This window comes from Amia ocellicauda, chromosome 15, assembly GCF_036373705.1.
Source record: "Amia ocellicauda isolate fAmiCal2 chromosome 15, fAmiCal2.hap1, whole genome shotgun sequence".
Classification (NCBI taxonomy): Eukaryota; Metazoa; Chordata; class Actinopteri; order Amiiformes; family Amiidae; genus Amia; species Amia ocellicauda.
This window is the reverse complement of record NC_089864.1, coordinates 21431688-21454230: the sequence shown is the minus strand read 5'-3', so window position 1 is coordinate 21454230 and position 22543 is coordinate 21431688. Positions and strand designations below refer to the sequence as shown.

The 22543-nt window shown below is 38.3% G+C and overlaps 2 protein-coding genes across 6 annotated transcripts in view; one reads left to right on the top strand and one right to left on the bottom strand.

Annotated features, from left to right (window-relative positions):
• The window catches only part of ppp6r2a (protein phosphatase 6, regulatory subunit 2a), a 50595-nt gene extending 48242 nt beyond the window's left edge, over window positions 1-2353 (bottom strand). For all 3 annotated transcript variants that reach the window (XM_066723887.1, XM_066723891.1, XM_066723890.1), the window contains exon 1: window positions 2125-2353. The gene's annotated coding sequence lies outside the window, so the exon portion shown is untranslated. The remainder of the gene's footprint in view (window positions 1-2124) is intronic.
• A 1338-nt stretch (window positions 2354-3691) lies between these two features.
• On the top strand, window positions 3692-22063 carry dennd6b (DENN/MADD domain containing 6B). 3 transcript variants are annotated; one of them, XR_010822333.1, is made up of 21 exons: window positions 3692-3979; window positions 5957-5995; window positions 6424-6466; window positions 7350-7462; window positions 7924-8004; window positions 9285-9390; window positions 10328-10407; window positions 10943-11005; window positions 11184-11239; window positions 12294-12416; window positions 12537-12632; window positions 12932-13026; window positions 13677-13742; window positions 14660-14724; window positions 15973-16062; window positions 16941-16994; window positions 17200-17309; window positions 17848-17950; window positions 18182-18256; window positions 18877-19052; window positions 20586-22063. XR_010822333.1 is itself a non-coding variant. In XM_066723857.1 (20 exons), the coding sequence occupies exons 1-20, from the start codon at window positions 3824-3826 to the stop codon at window positions 18997-18999; spliced, it is 1737 nt and encodes a 578-aa protein (XP_066579954.1). In that variant the 5' UTR covers window positions 3693-3823; the 3' UTR covers window positions 19000-22063. The 3 variants fall into 3 exon arrangements, 1 of the variants encoding a protein (XP_066579954.1); XR_010822332.1 differs by having other exon boundaries at window positions 3693-3979; window positions 18877-19097; XM_066723857.1 differs by having other exon boundaries at window positions 3693-3979; window positions 18877-22063.
• The last annotated feature ends 480 nt before the right edge of the window (window positions 22064-22543 follow it).

The following is a 22543-nucleotide window of genomic DNA, read 5'->3' as shown; positions in this document are numbered from 1 at the left end:
TTGAATAAGAGGAAGATAAACCACGTCAAATACTCAGAGCTCTGTAATGTAGTAAACACTGCTTACAATCGAAATGTAGGCATAGTTGAATCCACCTAGTGTAATACAATAACATAATGTCTGTGTCATCTATACCAAATAACTATTTATAGAATCTCAGACTGATGTATTTAGAATCATTCATTTCAGGGATAATAATGCATTTTTCATGTACACATATATCAAATCACTATGATATTCTATAGTGCATAACTTTGTAAGAGCTGGACTGCTCATGTCAATATGTTAGAATTTTAACATCTGTGACTAAAAGGCAAGCTTTTCATTCATAAATAATAATAATAATAATAATATTAATAATAATAATAATAATAATAATAATAATGAGGTGTCCCCAATGGCCACTTCAGTACATCAGTTACAGTTAATGTTATGTGTTCACCTTGTGCATGAGTGACAGCTCTGAAATTAAAACAATCTTAATAACTATAACCTTCTTTGTTCCTAGAAAACAAACCATGTGGCACAGATTTAAACTATGTAGATTACTCTCCTGAGATATGTGCCATTCATTTATTTGCATTTAAAGAAAAATTTTGAAGGACATTATGTTTTATGTAAACTTTAATATAAAGAGAAAGTATTCAAATACTGCTTATGCTGAGCAATCTAACTACAGCTCTCCAGTATAATTCATGTTTAGCAGACTAAAAGAAATGCCTGCAGGTTTTGCCCCAACATTTTGGTAGACTGACAATACAGGTCTGCAACAGTGCAAGTTACATCAGCCCTGATAAACACCAACTAAGGCAGGGGAGGAGGGGAGCACTGAGATTATGTGCTTACGGGCTGTGGCGCTGCCAAAACCCCAGGAGGTATTTAAGGGGGGCAATCAATCTGCTCGCAGAGTTTGTTGATTTCTTTATTTATACAAGACCCTTTGACAATGGCGATTCATAAAGTTAATGAAGCGCTGCACTGCTAAGGAGGTTCCCCTGCACATCAAAAGGAAACCTACACGAGTCATGCATTAGCGTGCATATCCGGTAGTTTCAAGCTGTCTCAATTTCATGTCGTGATATTGGACAAGTCTGCACGTTTCCAGAAGTGCAAATGTCGCGATTTGCGCTAGAATATTACCGATCAACCTGGCATTCAACACCACCCACATCCACGATCCAGTGACAGCAGGGCCCCAGCTTAATCCTCCTTGCTTTGGACTGGATGCTTTCTATCGCCATACTTCAATCGATTGACATCTGATTGTAGACATCAAAGAGGGGCTACAGCCCTGACTAAACTGGATCAATCAGCCCAAACTACACGGGTTAAATCTGGTTACAATACGACTATATGACCGAGCCACACTTCAAACAAACGATCAGCAGCAGTACTAATGCTATTACTAGGTGTTGCTTTCGAGTAAGTAGGCCACCGTAACGACACAGCACTCACAACCTTCACAAGTCACGTCAAGTTCATGAAGTTGTGTACCTGCCCGAGTCGTGCACCTTTTAATGACCGACACCGATCCGCAAAACAGCACGATCGTGGGCCCTCAGAAAACACGTACAACTAACAGTATAGCTGATCGTTGTCATGAAATAAAAATGAACTACCATCTGGGGAAACAGCCACCCGTCTCACTCAGTATGGGGACTGATGTGAATCGACACAGAGGCAGGGGGGACGAGACACACGGGACACGTGTGGGACAGGTATGATCAGCGCAAGGGCTGCCCCGGGACGGCCACAACACCCCCACAGTACGGAGGGGTGCTGGTTTGTTTATGAGCAGATCCTACCCCTCCTCCCACCCCCTGAAACCCAATCAACCTCCAGCCAGGACTCGGCGAGGGCCTCCACCAAACAAACCCCATTGCCCAGCATTAGGGCAGTGAAAACGCACGGCTACCGCGGAGGATCACTTCCTAGCACTTGGTTAACATGGTGCACGTCTGTGTCATTTTGTACAGCCAGTGTTTTTTAAAAACAGATGCAATGGCCGGCACGCAGTACATCAAGTAACATGCATTCAACTAGGAAGCACCAAATGCGTAGATTCAAGATAGCATTACATCTCTCTCTCTCAATCTATATGTTACAAATCATAAAGGAACTTACCTTGCGCGAGGGTCTATCTATGTAACGTGATTTGTTTACCATGTAAATATCCAGGAACCGATATTTTTTTATTTATTTTTTTGTTTTGTTTCTTCACCGACGTATTTGAACTCTAAAAAGACGGTACAGTGCTGCCGGGGCTGTGTGTCCTGCTGTTTGGGTCCGTGTGAGCAGCGACGGCGCCTCACAGCCAGCGCAGCCGCACGCAGTCTGTCATCTCCGCTCAAAATGGCGGACATGGCGGCGAGAGCGCGCACACGTAGCGGGAGCGCTCGCCTGGGCTTTGGTCCTGTCCTCTGTCTGTCTGTCTGTCCGTCCGTCCGTCCTGCCTCCCTGCTGAAATGTGTGCCACCTCAAAACAGAGACGGTGGGCTTCAATCTAAGACATGTTTTCACTTTATTAGTCTTCCAGACAGCTGTCTCTCAGCTGTATTGTAAGTTGGTCAGCTAACTAACTGTAATCAATTGTTTATCTGTATTGCATCTTGTGTTGGTTAAAAAAAAAAAAAAAAAACATATAGATAGTTATGCCATTGCAAAAATTGAACTGGACTAATACAATACATCCTGAATTGGTAGCCTAAAACTATACCGTAGTGTTTTATGAGCCAACATCTTGTGACTGATTTTGGATTATTATTTGTTTTCACAACACAAACCCGTGTATTACTGATCGAAGAAATACAATGACACATGGTAACAGGACGAGGTTCCAGATGTATCCTCAGGGGAGATGATGCCAGCCATAAACAGGATGATCTAACCATGTGCAAGAGAGGGGTTGACTAATCTACTACAAATCCAAATGCCTGGTGTGCAATCAAAACAAACCCCCCAAAAACTGAGATAAGTTTAGATGCTTATGAGACACAGAAGTGGCAGAGAATGATTCCCGATTCCCCAAGGAAACGAGCCTAAGATTAAATCTGCATTGCACTGGACAAATATGCCAAAAATGTGTTGTTGTCCTTATTATTATTAACAACAACAGCAGTTCAGAATAGCACATGGAATCTGTTTTGAGATGCAGAAGAAAGATTGTATTGTCGGGTCTAGGCCTCATATTGTGTTTTATTAAGTATTAATAAAACACTTCTCAGTTGATGGTACATTAATGTATGACCAGAAACCTCACAATATAAAGGTTTTTAAAAATCAAGCCTTTATAGTTGAGTTGCTACAGCTGCCACACTTCTAGGTTATTTATAAAACACATAATTGGCACCTTAATGCTTGATCCAAAGGGTACCATGCTTGTTTTTGGAAGAGGTCCAGATGCTTTAGGTGATTTTTGACAGCATCTGTTTCTACTCTTTCAGTATCCGCTGCAGAAAAATAGTAGTAGTAATATGTTATTTTTGTAGAGATATACTAAATCATTGGGGACATGCAATGGCACTGACTTTATCAAATGTTAAAATGCCAATTAAAAGAAATCCAATTAAATAAATAATAAGAACACTGCCAGTGAACATCAGAAATACACAAGAAACACATACACCGTATAAAACCATCATCTGGCAACGTGCTGATGCTGTGCAACAGGATTTGCGAGAAAAAACAACAACATTGACAACAAAGGCGATGCTGCGGTGGAGGGAAGTCCTCCTCGATGGAGGGCGCTGTGATCCTGTCCCCCGGAGCAGCATCCGCCGTGCGAGACGTCCAGGACGATGAGGAGACGGCTTGTTGAGCCGTGATGGACCCCTTTGAAAACAACGAGCCCCGCAGCTGCAGTAACCCGGAGAGAGGTGCCGAGGCTCCGGCCGGTCGCCTGCCGTGGGCCCGCTTCTCGTCCTGGCTGGAGTGTGTGTGCGTGGTGGCCTTCGACCTGGAGCTCGGGCAGGCCATCGAGGTACCGCCGCATCCTCGGGCTAGAGTAGCGCACAGCGGGGGCCGGGCAGCGGATGAGGGGCTGCATCAAATGTCACTTCCTAGCTGGCAGAGATGATGAATTAAGAAGTACATTGAGAAACTGCACAGGGTCGGCGCTTATTGAAATGTAATGTGTAGGAAGCATTTACCCAGGTGACAATTAACGTGCAGCAGTGTTGTGTTACTAGGGTGCTTTAATAATAATAATAGCTTAATATTATGACAATTGCTATATTAACAACATTTGCGTAGAAAAGGTCTCGGTCGTGATTTATGTGCGAGGAACATATTTAATTCTTCATCAGGTTACAAACAATATTGTCGATAAACGTACATTTTATATATTTAATGTCTGTGAACACAATCAATTCTGGGATCAAATTCAAAATCAAAAAGTATTTAACACTATATTTTGTTTCCCTAATACAATTAAACATACTTTGCAGTAAGTCACATTTTCTTTCACAGTGCAAGATAATCCCCTTTTCACACACATCCATAAGAAAAAATTAAATTGTACATGTGCTATTATATGGTATTTCTGACAGCATGGTACATGGTGTACCATAGTAATTGGTGGTAATGATATTTTGTAATTTTTAACTTTATATTGTAGCAAACTGACCTTTAATAATGTAAATATAAAGATGATACAGTGTAACAGTTGTAAGGCAACCTGCATAAAGGTGTGCTAAGAAATGTAGTAATTTACTCTGATATTGTGGTACTCAAGTTATTTTATACATAATTCAAATGCTGTTTAATTAACAGGTTATGATTGTAACAATTTAAGATGCATTATTAAATATATGGTTCTAACACATGATATGATACGTGTTTTAGACTCTAGAATCAGGTGTCATTATTCAAAGGTCTGCCTCTATTCCCACACCTGGAAACTAAAAAGCGTCTGTATTTATAAAGTGACGTTTCATTATTTGATGTAATAACTATTAAAGTATTACTAAACTAAATGCAAAGGTCAAGGGTGTGTTGTATAAACATACATTCATTATATGTACTATGTACATTTATCATGTATAAATATATAATCTTAATTTGGTATTTTATCCACCATGGATTAATAGTATGAGTTAATTAATTGTATGTACCATTTACTCTGTGAGTCAACTTATACCATGGCAACTTTTTGAACTGTACCTTTTGTAGCATGGTACACATTATATATACTGTCGTATACTATGATATACTGTGAAACCTTTTTAGATTGTACCATGGTAAAACATGGTACCAAATTATGTACCATAGTACATCCCCTAATATACCACAGTATTCCATGGAATACTATAGTACATAACATTCTTATCGGAAAGTGGTGGAAAATTACCTATATTCCTAAATCAATTAACTGTATCATATTCTCAAGGAAATTCAGTTTGTCACACGTGAATATAAGTTATGTGGTGGGAGTTTAATCTCATTATATTTGCTTGTCACAGGACTCCCAGAAGGTTTACCTCTTCTCTTTTCTGCTGTGATGTAGGCCCACTGTTTGTTTGATTTAAGTTTAGTTTGTGTATTATAATTCTCAGATAAATCAGTTATATTTATTTAACATAATCCCTCCCCCTATATCAGTTAAAAACTAAATAACATAAAAATAACAATAGGAAGTACTTGGACATAGATTGATGATGATACATAGTTTGAGACACTAATCTGGAATGTGATTGAAGAGGTTTATTTTCAGTAAAAAAATAATTATATATATATATATATATCTTCCTTTCAGTTTTATGTAATAACTTCTTAGCTTTAAACTTTTATTGTAGTTTTTTCATGTAAAGAAATATGCATACAATTCTATATTTATTAACACCTGTTGCTAAAGCACTTTATTTTAAATTAGAAAACATCCACAACATTAAGTTTGAAATCTTTACGTTCTGATGCATTACTACTTTCTGGGCATTTGATTTGTTTTATTCCTTTTCAGCTTGTGTATCCTCATGATGTTAAACTAACAGAGAAAGAGGTAATTATGTTTTATAGATTGTCACTAAAATGTAGAATGAATGCTATGATTATATCATACAGCAGACTTTCAGCACCTTAAAAGATTAATTAAGAATGTGCTTGATAAATCCTACAGCATGTGCAAAAATGCTTTCGGGGTGTTTTAGAAAAGTAAACATAATCTTAAAATGTTTGTGATTACAATCCCTCTGTGGCGGTTTTATTTTTAACAAAGAGTTAAGCCATCTTTCAAAATCAGTATATATACTGTGGGATCATGGAATTCTTACTATAAACCAATATTCGCCTTAACAGTATTGCAAAAGTAAGGAGAGATGGAATGATGTACACCTGTTTATAATTATGCAATGTCAGTGTTCTATGGTATTTGACTGAATAATGATGTTCCTATCAATGATAACAGTATTTTCCCTTTTTAATTATTAGAAAACAAGCATATGCTACTTGTCCTTTCCAGATTCCTACTCAGGTAAGCAAGAATCAATTATTTCAAGTTTATTTTAAGTCAGTTCAAGTCAGACCGCTTGTAATATGTGTGTTCTTTGCCCTGATTTGAATACACAAAGAACTTGGACTGCCAGAGAGCGAAAAAGGAATTATATAATTATAATTGATGTGTTTTACTCGATTAATAGACGCAATATGGTTTAAGGCTCTAGGTAATAAATAATTAAGGAATGTTTTACAGGAAGGAAGCAGCAAATGTAAGTAAACGTGTTACAAAATCAGCATTTTAATGAGTTAAAATATTATTTTTTTCCTGTACGTAACTACCTCTTTCCTTTAAATTTTTTTATAATGAAGAACATTTTTGATAGCTTTGAATCTTATCCAATACAATGTAATTTGAAGAACAATTCAAATCAGAAATGGTGACTACAGAGATTTAGACAGTAAGGACAAAAGATAACATGACAATCTGCTAGGTGTTTGGGCTGAGCTTTTTTAGTCTCCTGTGTTCTCAGTATTCTTCCTAGCTTTCCACTCTCCCCTTCATTTTCATGTGAGGTGATTATACTTTTGATCCTATTAAAAAGTGCTCCTTCTTTGCCTCAGAATGAATAATATCACTTGACACAGATCCTACTTTGTTGCAATTCATTCCCATTCCCTTTATGGGAATGGGGATGTGCTAAACATAATTTTAATTAAGTGTCACGATTGCAGAGCTGATTAGGCTACTGATGAAAGGGGACAGATGTCTATGGCATGTGGCAAACATTACACAACATTACAAAAAAATGAAAGTATCTGATTAAAATACCAATGAGAAGCCTGGAAATGTACCTTTATAAAAGCAATATAGGGTAATCATTTGAATAAGTTGTTCAGGTGTATTTCATCCTTGCCAGGTTGTCTCGGAGACACACAGTTCAGCTTCAGAGTACGTCAGTCTGTTGGACAGAAGAATTCGTGGTTTCGCGATGAAGATGCTTACAACAGGGATGCACCAGTGACAATACAGGTAGAGCTTACAGATTAAATAAAGGAGATGCTGACACGCAATCAGCTTTCTGAGCTTTTGTTAACCGATAACGAGGTAACTCTCTCTTATTTGCTGTATAATTCCACATTGTTTTAAAAGTTTATAAATAGCTTATTTTTTTCCCCAAGTAGTCATGCATAATAACCCTGATCAAATAAGAAGGCGTATGTATAATTATCATACATTGACTGCATTTTTGTTCCATTGTGATTTTAACCACAGAGCTCAAATGTGGTCTTGCCTTTTTTTTAAACTAGGAGTCGATGTGCTTCATTTGATCCCTGTACTTCAAAAATGTGTGCTTAAGGCTGACAAGTTTCAGGGAACATATATATATATATATATATATATATATATATATATAATTTTTGTGTGTGTGTGTGTGTGTGTTACAGAGAACCTCTACAAATCTTTCTTTCTTTTCCATATTTCTTTTGCAGAGAGAACTGGCACATTATTACGGCTATGTGTATTTCAGACAAGTTAAGGATGTTTCTGTTAAAAGGGGGTATTTTCAAAAGGTAGGTGCAGTCATACATATACATGCTATGAACAGTTTTCAGTTTTTCACAGTGTGTTCAGCGGCCATGTCTCACCTATATTCTGCCTGTCCCTACCTGTCTGCCCCTCTCCTCCCTGCAGAACCGCGCAAAGGCTGTCATTTAACAAGTTTCATCCTTCCTTTAATGTAGGGTTAGTGTAAAGTGATGTGAGCACCATGTTTTGCTGTTTTCACAATGTAAGAAAACCTTGAGACCAGTACAGATATTTATATGATCATATAATGTCCCTTTTAGTTTTGTTTATAAAGATGAAATTACGTAGTTCAGAGAAAGTGAACCATAAGCTATGTTAGGCCCATCAAACATGTTTTTTCAGAGGTTCTCACCATGTCAACTTCAACCATCTCAAATCCTTTTTCTTGACAAATACAAATGACTGCGCTCATTCTCAGAGTGAAGTTTATTTCCAGTAGATTAATCCTCTTTGCAGATTTGTTTGTGGCAAAAAAAAGAAAGTGTAGCAAACCCAATTCTGACATTTGCGATCTATTAATATGTATTTTCAAGAGCTGTATTTTAGAGTTATACATCAGCTGTATGTCTTGCCTATTTATTTTTTCAAATGGTTGTTTGCTTAAGATATAATAACAGCAATTATATAGTATAATAGTTTTACACATTATTTTGATACAACCAGGCCAAGGAACTGTAGTGGTAAAGGTTTCACTTTTTTATTGCACTTAAAGGATTTGTTTTTAGTACTGGTGTTCTAGAAACTGGTTAAGACAACAGATCAGCACTTGTTGTTTGTATTGGCTATTTCACTTTGTTGTACATGTCTGCCTGGTGGATACTGTCCATGTTTTTCCAAAAGACCCTTTGTGGGGCTCTTCCAGATTCCTGCGAAGTGGAAATATTGTTCTAAATATGTCATCCCTTAATATAGCACTCGGCTCCTAATACACAGTTTAAGGGTATGTTTATATGGTCGCTGCCATGGTTACCACACACAAGAAACTGAGGTCAGCTAAAATACGAAGAGGGGACACCAGAGATTTAATATAAACACACTCCAGCTTTCTACACAGCAACTGTATGAAAGGGGTTGGTCACCGGCCTGCTGCTGGAAGAAGGGTCTGAATTAGTCTTTTGAGGAGCATACTGAAGTCGGAAACTACAAAATAGAGGACATTCATGACAAATCGTGTAAAGACTATTTGCACTTTTAAAAATAATGAAATAAAGTTCCTCTATGTGTGTAAACCTATAACCGAAATTTGTTTGTGGTTTCTTTCCAGTCTCTGGTCCTGGTCTCCAGACTGCCCTATGTCAACCTTTTCCAATCACTGCTACAACTCATCGCACCCGAATACTTTGAGAAGCTAGAGCCCTGCCTGGAGGCCGGTAAGAAATGCTCTTCATTCACGTTTCCATTCAAACCTTTACTTTCCCGCTGTTTGAATACTGCATTGGGTGTTTAGGGTTTGAAATGTGCTGATATCTGTACCGCCGCCTGTCTGTAGTTAGCAGATTTATTTTGTAGTTTCACTTTTAAAAGACTGTGATGCTGTTTTTTCGACATGAAAAAGACATGAAACAGATCGTCGATCACTAGAAAAATCTGGCGTGATTTTCATTTTGTCATCTTGAAAGTCACGTTTGTTCAACTGTATTGTCAGTAGAACTCAGATCAGCATTGTGAAGCTGTATCTGGATGCAGCAGGCAGGCAGGAAGGAAGTGGTTTGTCATTTCACTTTGGTTCCTTTATCATGCAGCAATGACTGGCCAGTGCACCTTTCACTTAACTTCACCAGCTGGTACAACATATCAGTTCTTTGCAAAGGTGTATATTCAAGTTTGTAAACAACTGCAGTTTTCGAGAACATAAAAACAAATAGAAACAAATGCATAGAAGGGTGTTGATCTCAGGGATTGTTTTTTAAACTCACAAGAGGAAGTAGAGCAACTAAAAAAAAACTAAAAAAAAAACTTCCCTTTGTCACAGCGTATTTTTCAGAAGCATGCACTATCTGTTAACATCTTGTATATACTGTTATTATAAATATTTGTGTTTGTGTGTGCCTAATGCAAGTGCCGTGTTTTTGCTGGGTGGAACACAGTTTTGATTTGTTCCTGCTCTTAGTCTTGTAGCAGATTTTGTTTTAGATGCTCATTGAGGATGAATGGCTTGCTCTGGGTCTCGCCAAACCATATTAACTGATCTCAAGATTACACCAACCTCTCCAAATCTCATTACTGAGCCACATATTTTCAACTGATGCATTTCTAAGGTCCTGGATTATTTTAATACTGAATTCTGTGCTGTTTGTCCCTCTGTAGTGTGTAATGAGATTGATCAGTGGCCGGCTCCGATACCAGGACAGACCCTCAACTTACCGGTGATGGGGGTGGTGATGCAGGTAAGGACAGCACACCATACAATACTTGGGGCTGGCTAGGAGTGCAAAGTCTATCCCAAAATCCAATATATATATATATTTATTTTTACTGTATGAAGATCAAGGACAGAGAACACTAAATAATACATGTAGTAATGTTATAATTAGCAGTTACCAATTTTAATACAATGATTAATTTTATGTAATTTATCACAGATACAACTCTCAGAATATTTAAATATTTAAAACTGTAATTACATAGATCTTATCAATTTTACATGAAACAGGAAATGTGTAAGTCAGTGTAGTTGGATCCCTGCATAATGTGAGTTACTACCTTAACAGCAAAAGCATAGAAATCCCCAGCACTGCTTTGCTGCCTGGTTTCATAGGCAAGGACCAAAATAAAAAGAATAACGAAATTAGCTTAACTGCTAAAATAACACATTAATCATAGAAAACGAGGGAGAATATTGTCAATACTTTTCCAGTAAGAGCAATGAGCTATGTTCTTAAAAGTGACAGTGAAATAAGGCACCCGCAATCCTTTTTGCAGATCAGAATCCCTTCCAAGAATGACAAGCCTGGGGCCAGTCCTCTGAAGCAGGCCTACAAGGAGGTATGTGACCTGGCCAAACATTGAACAACCAGTTTAAGATAACCACAAACTTAATAGGGTTGCCTATTTCAAACATGTTTTGATTTGATTAATGAAAAAAGATGTGTGTGTATATTTATAAACTCTAAAATCAGATTAAACAAAATTAATGACTTGACCAATATTTACTTTTACTCAGAATCTTCTTCCAGCTCCCATGGTTCTACCTACGGTCCATGAACTGGACTTATTCCGGTAAGTTTGTGCTGTTGCAGTGATCAGTTTTTTTTATAGAAACTGATATATAAAAGTTATTTAAGTGTTTTCAGATTGTAAATACTAGATACAATATAATTCGCTTGCCTCTGTTTCATGAGTCACAGCAGCTGAGCTCTCCCTTAGGGGTCTCGTCCCCGCAGGCCCTGTTTACATCACTTGTTCAGTTGTTTTTCCATATCCAGGCAAGTGCCTAATAATCATGCAAGTCAGTCAAACAAGGCTTGATTAAAACTGCAAACCTGAGATGTATAAAGAACCTGATACACACTGCTGATCTGTGGCCTTCAGGCATGAAATATGGAAGACTATCAGTCTTGGAGAAGAATCAACAATGTTTTGTTTTGTTGTACTTGTACACCCACCTGAAACCTGAGTGTGATCTATCTGGATTGAATCAAAACTTTTTTTCCACCCGCCAGTAGCAAATTCCATGCCCATTATTACTCCGTGGCACTATTCCATTAGAAACAGAAGGATGCCATCAGCAGTGTTTTTTTTACATTTGCTCTTTGTGAGGGGATTCAATTTGTGATTTTAATCTACATTGAATTACATTTAGTCTTTCTGAGAAATCTTAATGATATATTAATGTAAATTATACATACAAAACAACATCTAGAATCATTTTATCAATGACCCAATCATAACTGTTGCAGCATGGGATATGTCTATGCTGCATTTATTGAGCAGCAAGTGATGTTGCAATGGGTGCAGTATTTTAATTCTATCACTACCCTGCAAACAAACTTACGGAAAAGGTTAATAAATAATCCGCAGAGATAATGTCAGGAAAATGACTGCGCTGGAAAAAGCACAGCCCTTTTTTTTTCTTTGTCTTATTAAATTAATTTATATTCTAATTAAATTGTCATTTAGCTTGTCATTTCTACTAAGGCAGTGATAGCAATGACACCCCATGGCCCTCAAGGTGTGGAGATCCCTTACCTTTAATGATCTGTTCTTCTGTGTCTATTTACTTGAAACTGTTTCCCTGGAAACAAATTTGTCTAAGTGACCCAATCTCTTAAAGGTGTTTCCAGTCCATCCTGATTCACATTCAGATGCTCTGGGAACTGATTTTACTAGGAGAGCCTGTTGTTGTCATGGCACCCTCTCCCACCGTTTCCTCAGAAACTGTACTGGCACTGATCAGGTATGAGCGTCCTCAACGCACTGTGTGCACCCTCTCTCTCTGTCTCTCTGTCTTCATATCTAATAAGGAAAATATTGTGTGCTGTCACTGCTTGATGCACTTTCTCGATCCCTTTTCCAGCTCCATTTCTCCACTGCGATACTGCTGTGATTTCCGCCCCTACTTTACAATCCACGACAGTGAGTTTAAAGAATACACAACCAGGACTCAGGCCCCGTAAGTCGGCATTATGCTTTTCAGTCTTCAATTCTATTATACGGGCTTCAGTACATGTTCATTTCAGAGGCTATGTTTGTTTATATTAAGCCAAAAAGCAAAGGGGTTGACTAAAGGGAAAACAAAACTAGAATACAATAACATTTATTTTTCACATTTCTGGGTTTGCGTAACCTAGTAACTCTTACCAACAATTTCTGACTGTTGGCTCCAGTGTTCCTCAAGTCAGCTACTATGTGGTGAAGATGCCCATTTTGTGCTGTGTGCAATACTATACTTGTTGTCATGTTATTTTGCAGGCCAAATGTGATCTTGGGGGTTACAAATCCCTTCTTCATCAAGACCTTCCAGTACTGGCCTCATATCATCCGTTTGGGAGATCTCAAGATGTCCGGTAGGAGAACAAGAGCGCACGCATTTCTTCAGCACATCTTTAACATCCAGTGATCTCTGAAGTTACCCCTAATGATAGCAAAGGTGGAGAAATGTGTGGTTAAGCAGAAAAGAGTGCAGAGTCAATTATTAGTATTTTTAGAACCGAGTTCTCCTCAGGATAGATCCCGTTCTTCTCTCAGCTCCAAGTGTGTAGTTTTATGAAGGGCTCCTAGTCACTGTGTAGGCAAACCTGAATGAGCTAGAGGCCTGGAATCAACTAGTAATTTAGATCAATTATTTCAATGATGTTTCCTGTTAAGTCATTAAGAGCTCAGAGGGAGTGCAAACATGAAGACCCTGCGGCTCTGTAGAACCAAGAGAAATTGGCACTGAAAACAGATCAGTGCATGCAAATCACTGTGCTGCGCTAGACTTCTTGACACGGTCTTTGATATAACGTTACAATGTAAAGTGTCAACCCCCCCAGTTATTCAGCAGACAGTGTGCAATTCATCATAAGATAATGTCTTTTTTGGTTTTGTTTAATCCCATGAGGAATGGAAAACTCCATTGTTCTACCATTCGCTGGATACTGTCACAAAGATTTTTATTTTCAGATTGTAGTTTTTTTTTGTTTTTGTTTTAGAGCTGTCTCTTCCTATTTCACAGGTGATTTGCCAAAGCAAGTGAAAGTGAAGAAACTGACAAAATTGAAGACCCTAGATACGAAACCAGGTAAATATAGTACTTGGATAATGTACTGTGAGCTAATTGTAAAACCTTAAGAGGGAACTGGGGCTGCTAGACATCTTTACCACTGATTTCTAACCGCAATCACCTAGGATTTGAGGACAGAAAAGGTGTGAATGGCACAGGTTGTTAGAGCAACATTTTAGATTGTTAGAAGCATGTTTTAGAACAGTGGTGGACAATTCCAGTTCTCAGGGGCCTTATGACTAAACTGAGGTCACAAAAAGGTGACTATAAAACTTGCAGGAGCCCAGCCCTCCTGGAATTACCCTGCTTAAGAGTGGCCAACCATGTTCCTGGGGAGCAACAATCCAATTTATAAGTATCCCCAAATCACCCAATACCCTGAACACAGTGTAATATTGATGGATTAGCCCACTAATTGAGTCCGTTAATTGGGTAACCGTTTGATGTCAAGGAAAAACGGAAGGCACTGTGACTCTCTACGACCAGGGCTGGCCAGCTCTGTACTACACAGACAAATATTGTTCTTGTTGTTAATGGTGAGATGTGCTCAGTCGACATGTTTTTCTCCACGGGGACCTCTAGTGGAGGATCCTGATAACTTTTTGTACCTTTAATACTTTGTTCAATACATCCGTCTGTAAACATCTCGCAACAGTTGAGGTGCACACAACCCAAAGTTACCTTTCAGTCTGCCTCCCATATTTGTTCCCACCGTTCCCATGATTACTTGTATTGCCAGCTAAGTTAATATGTTGATTAATGCAGTTTACACTTTGGAAGGAGTTGTGGCACCACCAAACTATGGTCACCCAGTGCTTCAGATTGTGTAACAGCTGTAATGTCATGCACTTGTCTTGACTGTTCCTCAGAGGCTGAACATATGCTTTCCGTATTGTAAGGACATTTTTATGAATAGCTTTTATTTTTCTCCTCAGGTGTATATACAGCTTATAAAACGTTTCTTCACAAAGACAAGGCGCTTATCAAACGGCTCTTAAAAGTAAGTAGCAAGTAAAGTCTGTAGACCATAATTTTGTTAAAGGAACACAACTGTCTTTCTGTAGTCCTCAAGTTTGCGTTCTCACAAAGTGCAGTGTTTGTAGTACTGCCGGCAAAAACGGGGTGACATGAAATTTGGCAAATTATCACTTTGCTTCATAGGAATTACTTGTACAATACAATGCACCAGGAATGCCACTATAGCAGGGGGTGATCAGACCTATGTACTCTATTGAAGGAATGTAAAGACCAGGAAAAGCAGAATGTAAATTGTTTCCTATTTCCAAAGCACCTCCTGAGTTAATTCGTTTTTAAGATCAAATGAATACAGTGCGTTTTATGGTTTGTTTTAATGATTTATTTTCCATTCTTTAACCATTATCGTCTGTAATTATATTAATCTTATTTAGCGTCATGCAAAGCTATCCACCTGGACCCAGCGTGTGTACATAGTGCATTTTAACGGATGTGGTGATTTGGATTTTATTATAATATAAAATTTGACACTGATATATAATGGAGATCAATCTTGACGTGCATACAAGCTGGTTCTGTGCCAGGAAACCCTGCCGTTTATTTCCAGATTGTGGGAGTTTTGACTGATCTCTTCTCGGGGCTTGGCTTGGTCTTCTGAGCACATTTTAATAAGACCTGAAGGAGAAACGTCAACCTCATATCTACAGAGATGAAAGCTGAACATTGCTGGCTACCCACAATGTTGATTTCCTGCTCCTAGTTTCCTCTGCCTGGATTACTTTAAACTGTGCATTTTCAAATTGTGGTGCCTGGAGGCTTGGAGCTGAGGTGCACGTCTGACTTTGGCACTGCTGGAGTCTGAAATCATCTGACTGCAATGTCAAATGAAGAGGAGATTTGCAGAAGCCCAGGCCTGCCTCTCTGCTGGCTTGCGGGTCCTGGTGAAACTGAAACCGTAGCGAGCGCACGCTGGCGCATCAGTTTTCACACTGTAAAGGTTTCTGGCTTGCACCGGGTCATGAAATTTGACCTAAGAGCAACAACAACATAAAAAAGGCCCAGACTTTGATTTATGGATTAAAGAGTCCGAGCCTTATTACCGTCTTCAACAAAGACTGCGTTTTTCACATGAGGCTACGGAAGGTTTTGTTCACTCACATTTTATCACACAGAACAACATCTATAAAAACACTTTACAGACAGCTGTCATTAGTATCTAAAAAGGTAGTGGATTTAATTTTATCACAAGAGGTTGTGTTGTTTTCTCTTTTAGGGAATTCAGAGGAAGAGGCCATCAGAAGTGCAGAGTGCAATCCTGAGAAGACACTTGCTAGAGCTGTCACAGAGCTTCATCATACCACTGGTGAGGGAAACGTACATTCCAGATTAACGTTTTAAACCGAAAGTACCTTTACAGCCTGGTTGCCTGTATCTGTTATTACAATAGAATACAATGCTGCTGAATATGTTGTTATTGTTAATATTTTTTCAGTTCCTTGTTGTAAGCCTGTGCACTCCAGATACTTGGTTTTGTTCTTAATATCAGACCAATCTTTTTGGTCAGTAGTATTTGAATTCAGAACATAATAGAACCAGTTTCAACGAGTCATTAAGAACATAAGAACACAAGAAAGTTTACAAACGAGAGGAGGCCATTCGACCCATCGTGCTCGTTTGGTGTCCATTAATAACTAAGTGATCCAAGGATCCTATCCAGTCTATTTTTCAGCTTCTACCACATCACTGGGGAGTTTGTTCCAGATTGTAACAACTCTCTGTGTGAAGAAGTGTCTCCTGTTTTCAATGTGACTCTGAATTGGTATCAAGCGAAATGTACTGAAAAAAGTAATTGAATGCTTGGAGACTGACCCATAGTTACCTATACTGTGAATCTATGGTACATCTACATAGCTGCACACATCCCTAGTGTTTTGTCATTAGTAACGTTCGTAACATAGTAACATTGATTTCCCTAATTATAAACTGGAGGAAAAGTGATGTAATTTTTCAGGATTGCAGTAGGTCATAAAAAGCCAGGCAAGCTTATGTTCTTTCTTGTGGCTGCCTGAGGAAATTAAGCTTGGCAATGGTCACATTCAAGCTACTACTTAAAATCACAACAAACTGTACAGCCATGCAGAATGACTGAAGTAAGAATATGTCCCTCAGCCTTATTTCTGTATCATGTCTTTCCATGGCCAGCTGCATCTCTCACACTTTTTCCCCTTGGTATTTTCACAGGAGCGGTACGTGGCGAGCCTCATGCCACTCCAGAGAGCTGTGACGCCTTGGAAGGTAGGTTTGAAAAGTGTTGTTTCCTTACAGAATAGAAATGACATTTAACTCAACTGATTTCACTCTTCACATTCGACTTTTGAGATGTATCCTGTTCTAAATGAGTTCTGAATGTATTTGATTAATGTTTCTCCAATGTTTTACTGTGTGGGTGTTGGGTGGCCCTGGGTTTCTAATGTGAGGAGCTGTTGTTTGTTTTTTATAGAACCCTCCTCAAATTCGCCCGTTCAGCCAGGAAGAGTTCATGGCCACCCTGGAGCACGCTGGGCCTCAGCTCACCTCTGTGCTGAAAGGGGACTGGATGGGTCTTTACAGGTAGCACACCTCTCTGCTTCCCTAAAAAAAAAGCCCAGCAGACCTATTGATTCTTAACCTATTGATTCACAAAATGTCAGCGTTGAAAGTGAAATATTGGATATGTCATTGTGTAGTCTAATTACTTATATGTGATATTTGGATGCATCTGATACTTTTTTTGAGTGCGTGCCAGCAGTGCATATTTAGAATCGATAGAAAAAGGAAAATAAATGATTAAATGCTTTTTGTAATCCAGTCAGAACACTTGCGGTCACAGGGACCAAAACATGGAAAAGGTGCAGTCGCACTTAATGTGATTGTTTATCTATAGTAAACATCAGCTCATCCTTCCTAGCACAGCCAAAGCCTCACTCAGGTCAACTTAAACTTGATGATGGAGAAGTCTTGCACGTTTGTTCCCACATATTTTTAGAGAATTTTCCATTTCCATTAATTTATTTTTGGGTAAATGTGTCTTTTTGCTATCTATATGCAAGAGGCAATAAATAAGCTGTGTCTTCTGGCTGTTTATTATTGGTTTATTTTCTCTCCTTAGACGATTTTTCCGATCCCCTAACTTTGACGGCTGGTATCGCCTACGGCACAAAGAGATGACCCAGAAGCTGGAGTGTCTTCATTTGGATGTGATCTGCGAGGCTGTAAGTCACCCACAAACACCGCAAGAAGTCAAGGCGTTCTCCTTCAGCAAACCAACTCAAATGTCCTTTTCTATTATTTCCACTTAACCATCCACTGGCTTGGAAAATTATGAAAATTGATCAAATTGCAAAATGTTTTTTCCCTCCAAAAATATTAGAAAACCTTCTATTTCCTCACAGTTCGTATGAAATCCATTCGCTTTTTTCTAAAGGGACCTTTTTTGTCTCCAGGACTTGCTGGCGTGGATTAAAGATAAATCGGAAGTGGAAATTGTGGATTTGGTCCTGAAACTACGAGAGAAGCTGGTAATTAGAACCTCTTTTGCTGTCCAATTAATAATAATAATAAAAAGTATAATAATTTAAAGCTACCAATGGCCAAATTATATATGAATGTCTTTATAATCATTTTTATCAATTCACAATTCTGCCGCTTGCCTTTTATTCTCTCTGCCTTGCTCCTCCCAAGCTTCGCCCCCGTCTCTTACTGTGCAGAGACTCCCTGTTATTGCCCGTCTTCAATTCAAGACACTTGTCCGTACCCACCACTCTCTGCGTCTGCTCATCTCTCTATATCCCTTTTCTGTTTTACATCCATAATTTGACATGGCAACACTTTACTCCCATATAATAACACTGTTCAGAACAGATAGTTTGGGGGATAGTCACTCATTCTTCTGTTTTGCAGTGTTATAAATATTGAATTGGTCCCTGCTGTGTGCCCTGTACATAGTCCCTGTGAGTGAGATCAGAAAATGAATAAATATACAGTTATCCTGCATTATTCCAGCAAGTTCCAGACAAGTATTGAAATTTGATGTAGAGAGATGCTGGCATCAAACTGTGATGTGTGAAGGAAGCAATTTAAATAGACAACATGTTTTGCTCAGACGCCCGGCCGGCCCTTGCTGTGTTTGTGTTGTCAGGTGCGAGCACGTCTGCAGCAGCTGCCGGTCAAAGACGAGGTCCTTCAGCAGCTGGAGCTCTACATACAGACCATCATCGGCTCCCTGCCCAAGGACCTGCAGGCTGTCCTCCATCGCCACTGACCAGCCAGCCCGGACTGTCACGAGACAGAGTGCTGTTCCCTCTTCTCAATGCAGTATGAGCCTAATGTCTTAAACACAAAAACCACTCCTACAGAGATGTATGTATTATAATGTATCTATAAATGTATGTATGTATGTATTTATTTATTAGGTTAGAACACACCCTCTCCCAAAGAAAAACCAACAACATATAAATACATTGTGTGCGTGTGTGTACTATCAAATATAGGGTTTAGAATCAATGTCCTTCAGAACAAAAATACCAGATTTCAGATTGTACGTTTCATTTTACAAAATGCTTAAAGCCAGATAGCAGACATAGTCACAGATATTAGGATATTCAAGATTTTGTATTAAGTCGCATTACTACGTGAGTTCAATTGCTACACTCTTTTACTGACAGCCAAGAGAAATTATATACCTCATTAAACTAATTTTATGAATGTGTTGTGTACAATGGCATTCCTGAGTGAAGTATACCTAGGTTTTATTAATCATTTTTAATAAAATTAACAGTAAAGATAGCTTTATTTAGTTTAATACAGTGTAAAAAACGGTTGTATTTTGTATTTTCTCTTCAGTGCATAGTCTGAAACAAAATTCACATACATGAATGCACCAGATGGTGTGTTGCTTAAGTAGATAAACTAATCTAGGTTGTCTTCTTGGCTTTTTAATGACATTCTGCACATAAAGCCTACTACTAGTAGTCTATTCATGTTATGTGGTATGTTACCATTGCAAGGTACTGTATTTATCAGGGAGAGTGATTCCATGATTACCTTTTCTTAGAAAATATATCTATATATATCTCTGCTTTACTTTTGGCTTCAAAAAAACACAAAATGCCACTTGTTTTAAAGGGATCGCTTCTCATTTTAGCCTATTACCTAACAAAACTTTCTCACCTAAAAACATTGCAGGGTTTATCAATCTCTTTTGTTTTTTTGTCTTTTTGACTGATTGTTAAATTAATGTGGTGTGATCCAGTGCTCTCAAACCCTTATCCTGGAGAGCCCCAGTCCAGTTCATAGGTCTCCCTGAAATCACTAATCTCTAAAGACTGGTAAAATGTTCATTATTGATATATTAGGCTAGTCACTTCTTCTATAAGGGAGCTTTATTCCTTAATTAAGGCTAAAGACTATTATTTTTTGATAGTCTCTAAATTGCTGAAATGTCCAAAGCAATTCTGTTTAATTGATTAGAATGAAATGTTTCCAAGTCTTTGTAAATGTTTGATTTAAGGGTGACATAAAACCTGTTGGATTGCGGTTCTGTAGGACCAGGGTTGGATACCTCTGCTCTGATCTAACTAAATTAATTTGTCAAAACGTGTACAAAGTACTGCAATTCCAGATTCAATGAAATGAGGGCAGCACAGAGAATTTAGCTGCAATATATGTATTGCTGCCGCTACAACAGCATGACTGTGTGGGCTGCGACAGAAATGGTCTTTGCTTTATGATTTTGCATTGTGGCATTATTTGAATGCTTATCCAATTTATTAATGCATGCACACCTACATTGTTATACAGTCCTACACCATGTAAGTCATGCATTTTTTGTTTTGTATGTTTTGGTAGGATGCTTCATCTCACCGCATACAGCCAGATGCATGTCTGTTCAGAAATGGTTTTCTCACTGTCATAATCAAGCAAGATGGCATTGAATTCCACTCTCACAGACCCCAGGGAGGTACAGTCAATCGCCATTTCCATCTGTTCATGATTTCCTATATAGAAGAACCACTCCACACACCAGCAACTTTTTTACACAGTGTCCACAAGAGAGCATTACTCCATCTCAAATAGTTGTGTACCCTTCGCACAGTATTTCACAATACTTGAAATGAAAAAACACCACCACCCTACTGGTATAAATAAGATTGTATGTCAATCTTAAGGGGAGACCGCTGCTTTTTCTTGTGCAGTATAATTACATCAACCAGCCATTTGTCTTATCAAAGCTGCCAAAGAATTTATACCCAGTACGTTAAGAATGTAATTCAACTGTTGATTTAAAGATTTTGTATTGAAATCAATCCATCTGTTTGAACATCGTGAGCTGTTATATTATGTACGTAGTTGGGATGAGCAACTACAGACATGGGTGACAGCAGCACCCATTGTGGTTTGATTGTTCTTTATTACAATGTTATAACAAGAAAACAGACGTTTCTAGAGCCAAGCATTTTAACATGTGGTGTGGCCCCCCGTGTTCCAATGCGTTAGTAGATGGAAAAAAGTACAAAATATTGCTATTTAACAAGCACAAACATCTATTGCATTACCTATTTTTTCAATTCAGTGATGCATTTCTTAATTAAAATACTGGGAATAAATTCTAAGAAAAACATACTTTGATGTAATAGCATTGTAGACCATTTTCTTTATTTTTTTAAAAAATATATATTGTTACGTATGATTGTTTCATTAGCATTTGCAATGCAATGTTCTCTTCTGGAGGGGTGTGCAATAGTGGTCAGTGTACAGTTGAACCAAAGTCAGGCTGCAGTGAAGCTGCTACTGCAGGGGAAACTCAACCCGTCTCCAATAGCAGTCGTTTTTGTGATTTGTAAACCTTATTTATATTGGACACTGTAGGCCTGGAAAGAGAGGCTGAAAACTTCCTACACAGGGCGCACCCCTCTTCCTGTATATATTTGGTCTCTATCAATGTGAGGGGATCTGGTTTTATTTCTTATTTCTATGCTGGTTTATTTTTATTCATCCTGTCGAATGTAAGAGAGCAGGCTGCTCGTGATTTTAAATGGGTGTGTTTGCAGCTGCGTTCTGCTTTATTTGTGAAAGACACACATGGTGAAGCAACACTGGAGTGTTTGAAGCAACAGGTAACGCAGATATGGTGTTGTTTCCTTCTAGAGCTCGACTGTATTATGAATCGGTTTAAAATGTATGGTAGTGTAAAATAGCTTGTGGTGTTTTTCCCCCTTGGTAAATTTCTGTGAAATGGTTACTTTTATGGATGTTACGTTTGAACTAGTCTGACACTTGGTACAAAAGAATGTGAAACAAACTTACTAATAAAAACTGAAAACTAATATTGTGATCACTTATTCTTACATCACAATCCAAGAACCAGAAAATAGTTGCATATGACAGCAACTGAAAGACAGCCTGGGCATGCTGTCTGTGGGGTTGTTACAGATCAGACGTAGTTCTTTTGATATTTTCAATCTCCTGAAGTCTGCTTTCTCAGCATAACAAAATTTATAAGAACATAAAGTTTACAAATGAGAGGAGGCCATTTAACCCAGCACACTGGTTTGGTGTCTGTTAATGATCCAAGGATCACATCCAGTCTATTTTTGAATGTTCCCAAATGATATTATATAATTTAATGTATAAATCATTTGCATTATAAACAGCAACACAATGATTTTTGCTCAAAGGAAATATCTGGAATATTGAATAATATTGACAACACACATAACACACATAATTATCAGACAAAGGTTATACACCTATCAGCCATAACATTATGACCACTGACAGGTGAAGTGAATAACACTGATAATCTC

What these genes read in the sequence shown, in the direction of transcription:
- dennd6b (XM_066723857.1), top strand. Translation starts at nt 3,824, where the DNA reads ATGGACCCCTTTGAAAACAACGAGCCCCGCAGCTGCAGTAACCCGGAG. An exon ending in ACAACCAGGACTCAGGCCCC is followed by an intron (nt 12,633 to 12,931) that starts GTAAGTCGGCAT and finishes GTTATTTTGCAG; the next exon opens with GCCAAATGTGATCTTGGGGG. An exon ending in GGGAGATCTCAAGATGTCCG is followed by an intron (nt 13,027 to 13,676) that starts GTAGGAGAACAA and finishes CCTATTTCACAG; the next exon opens with GTGATTTGCCAAAGCAAGTG.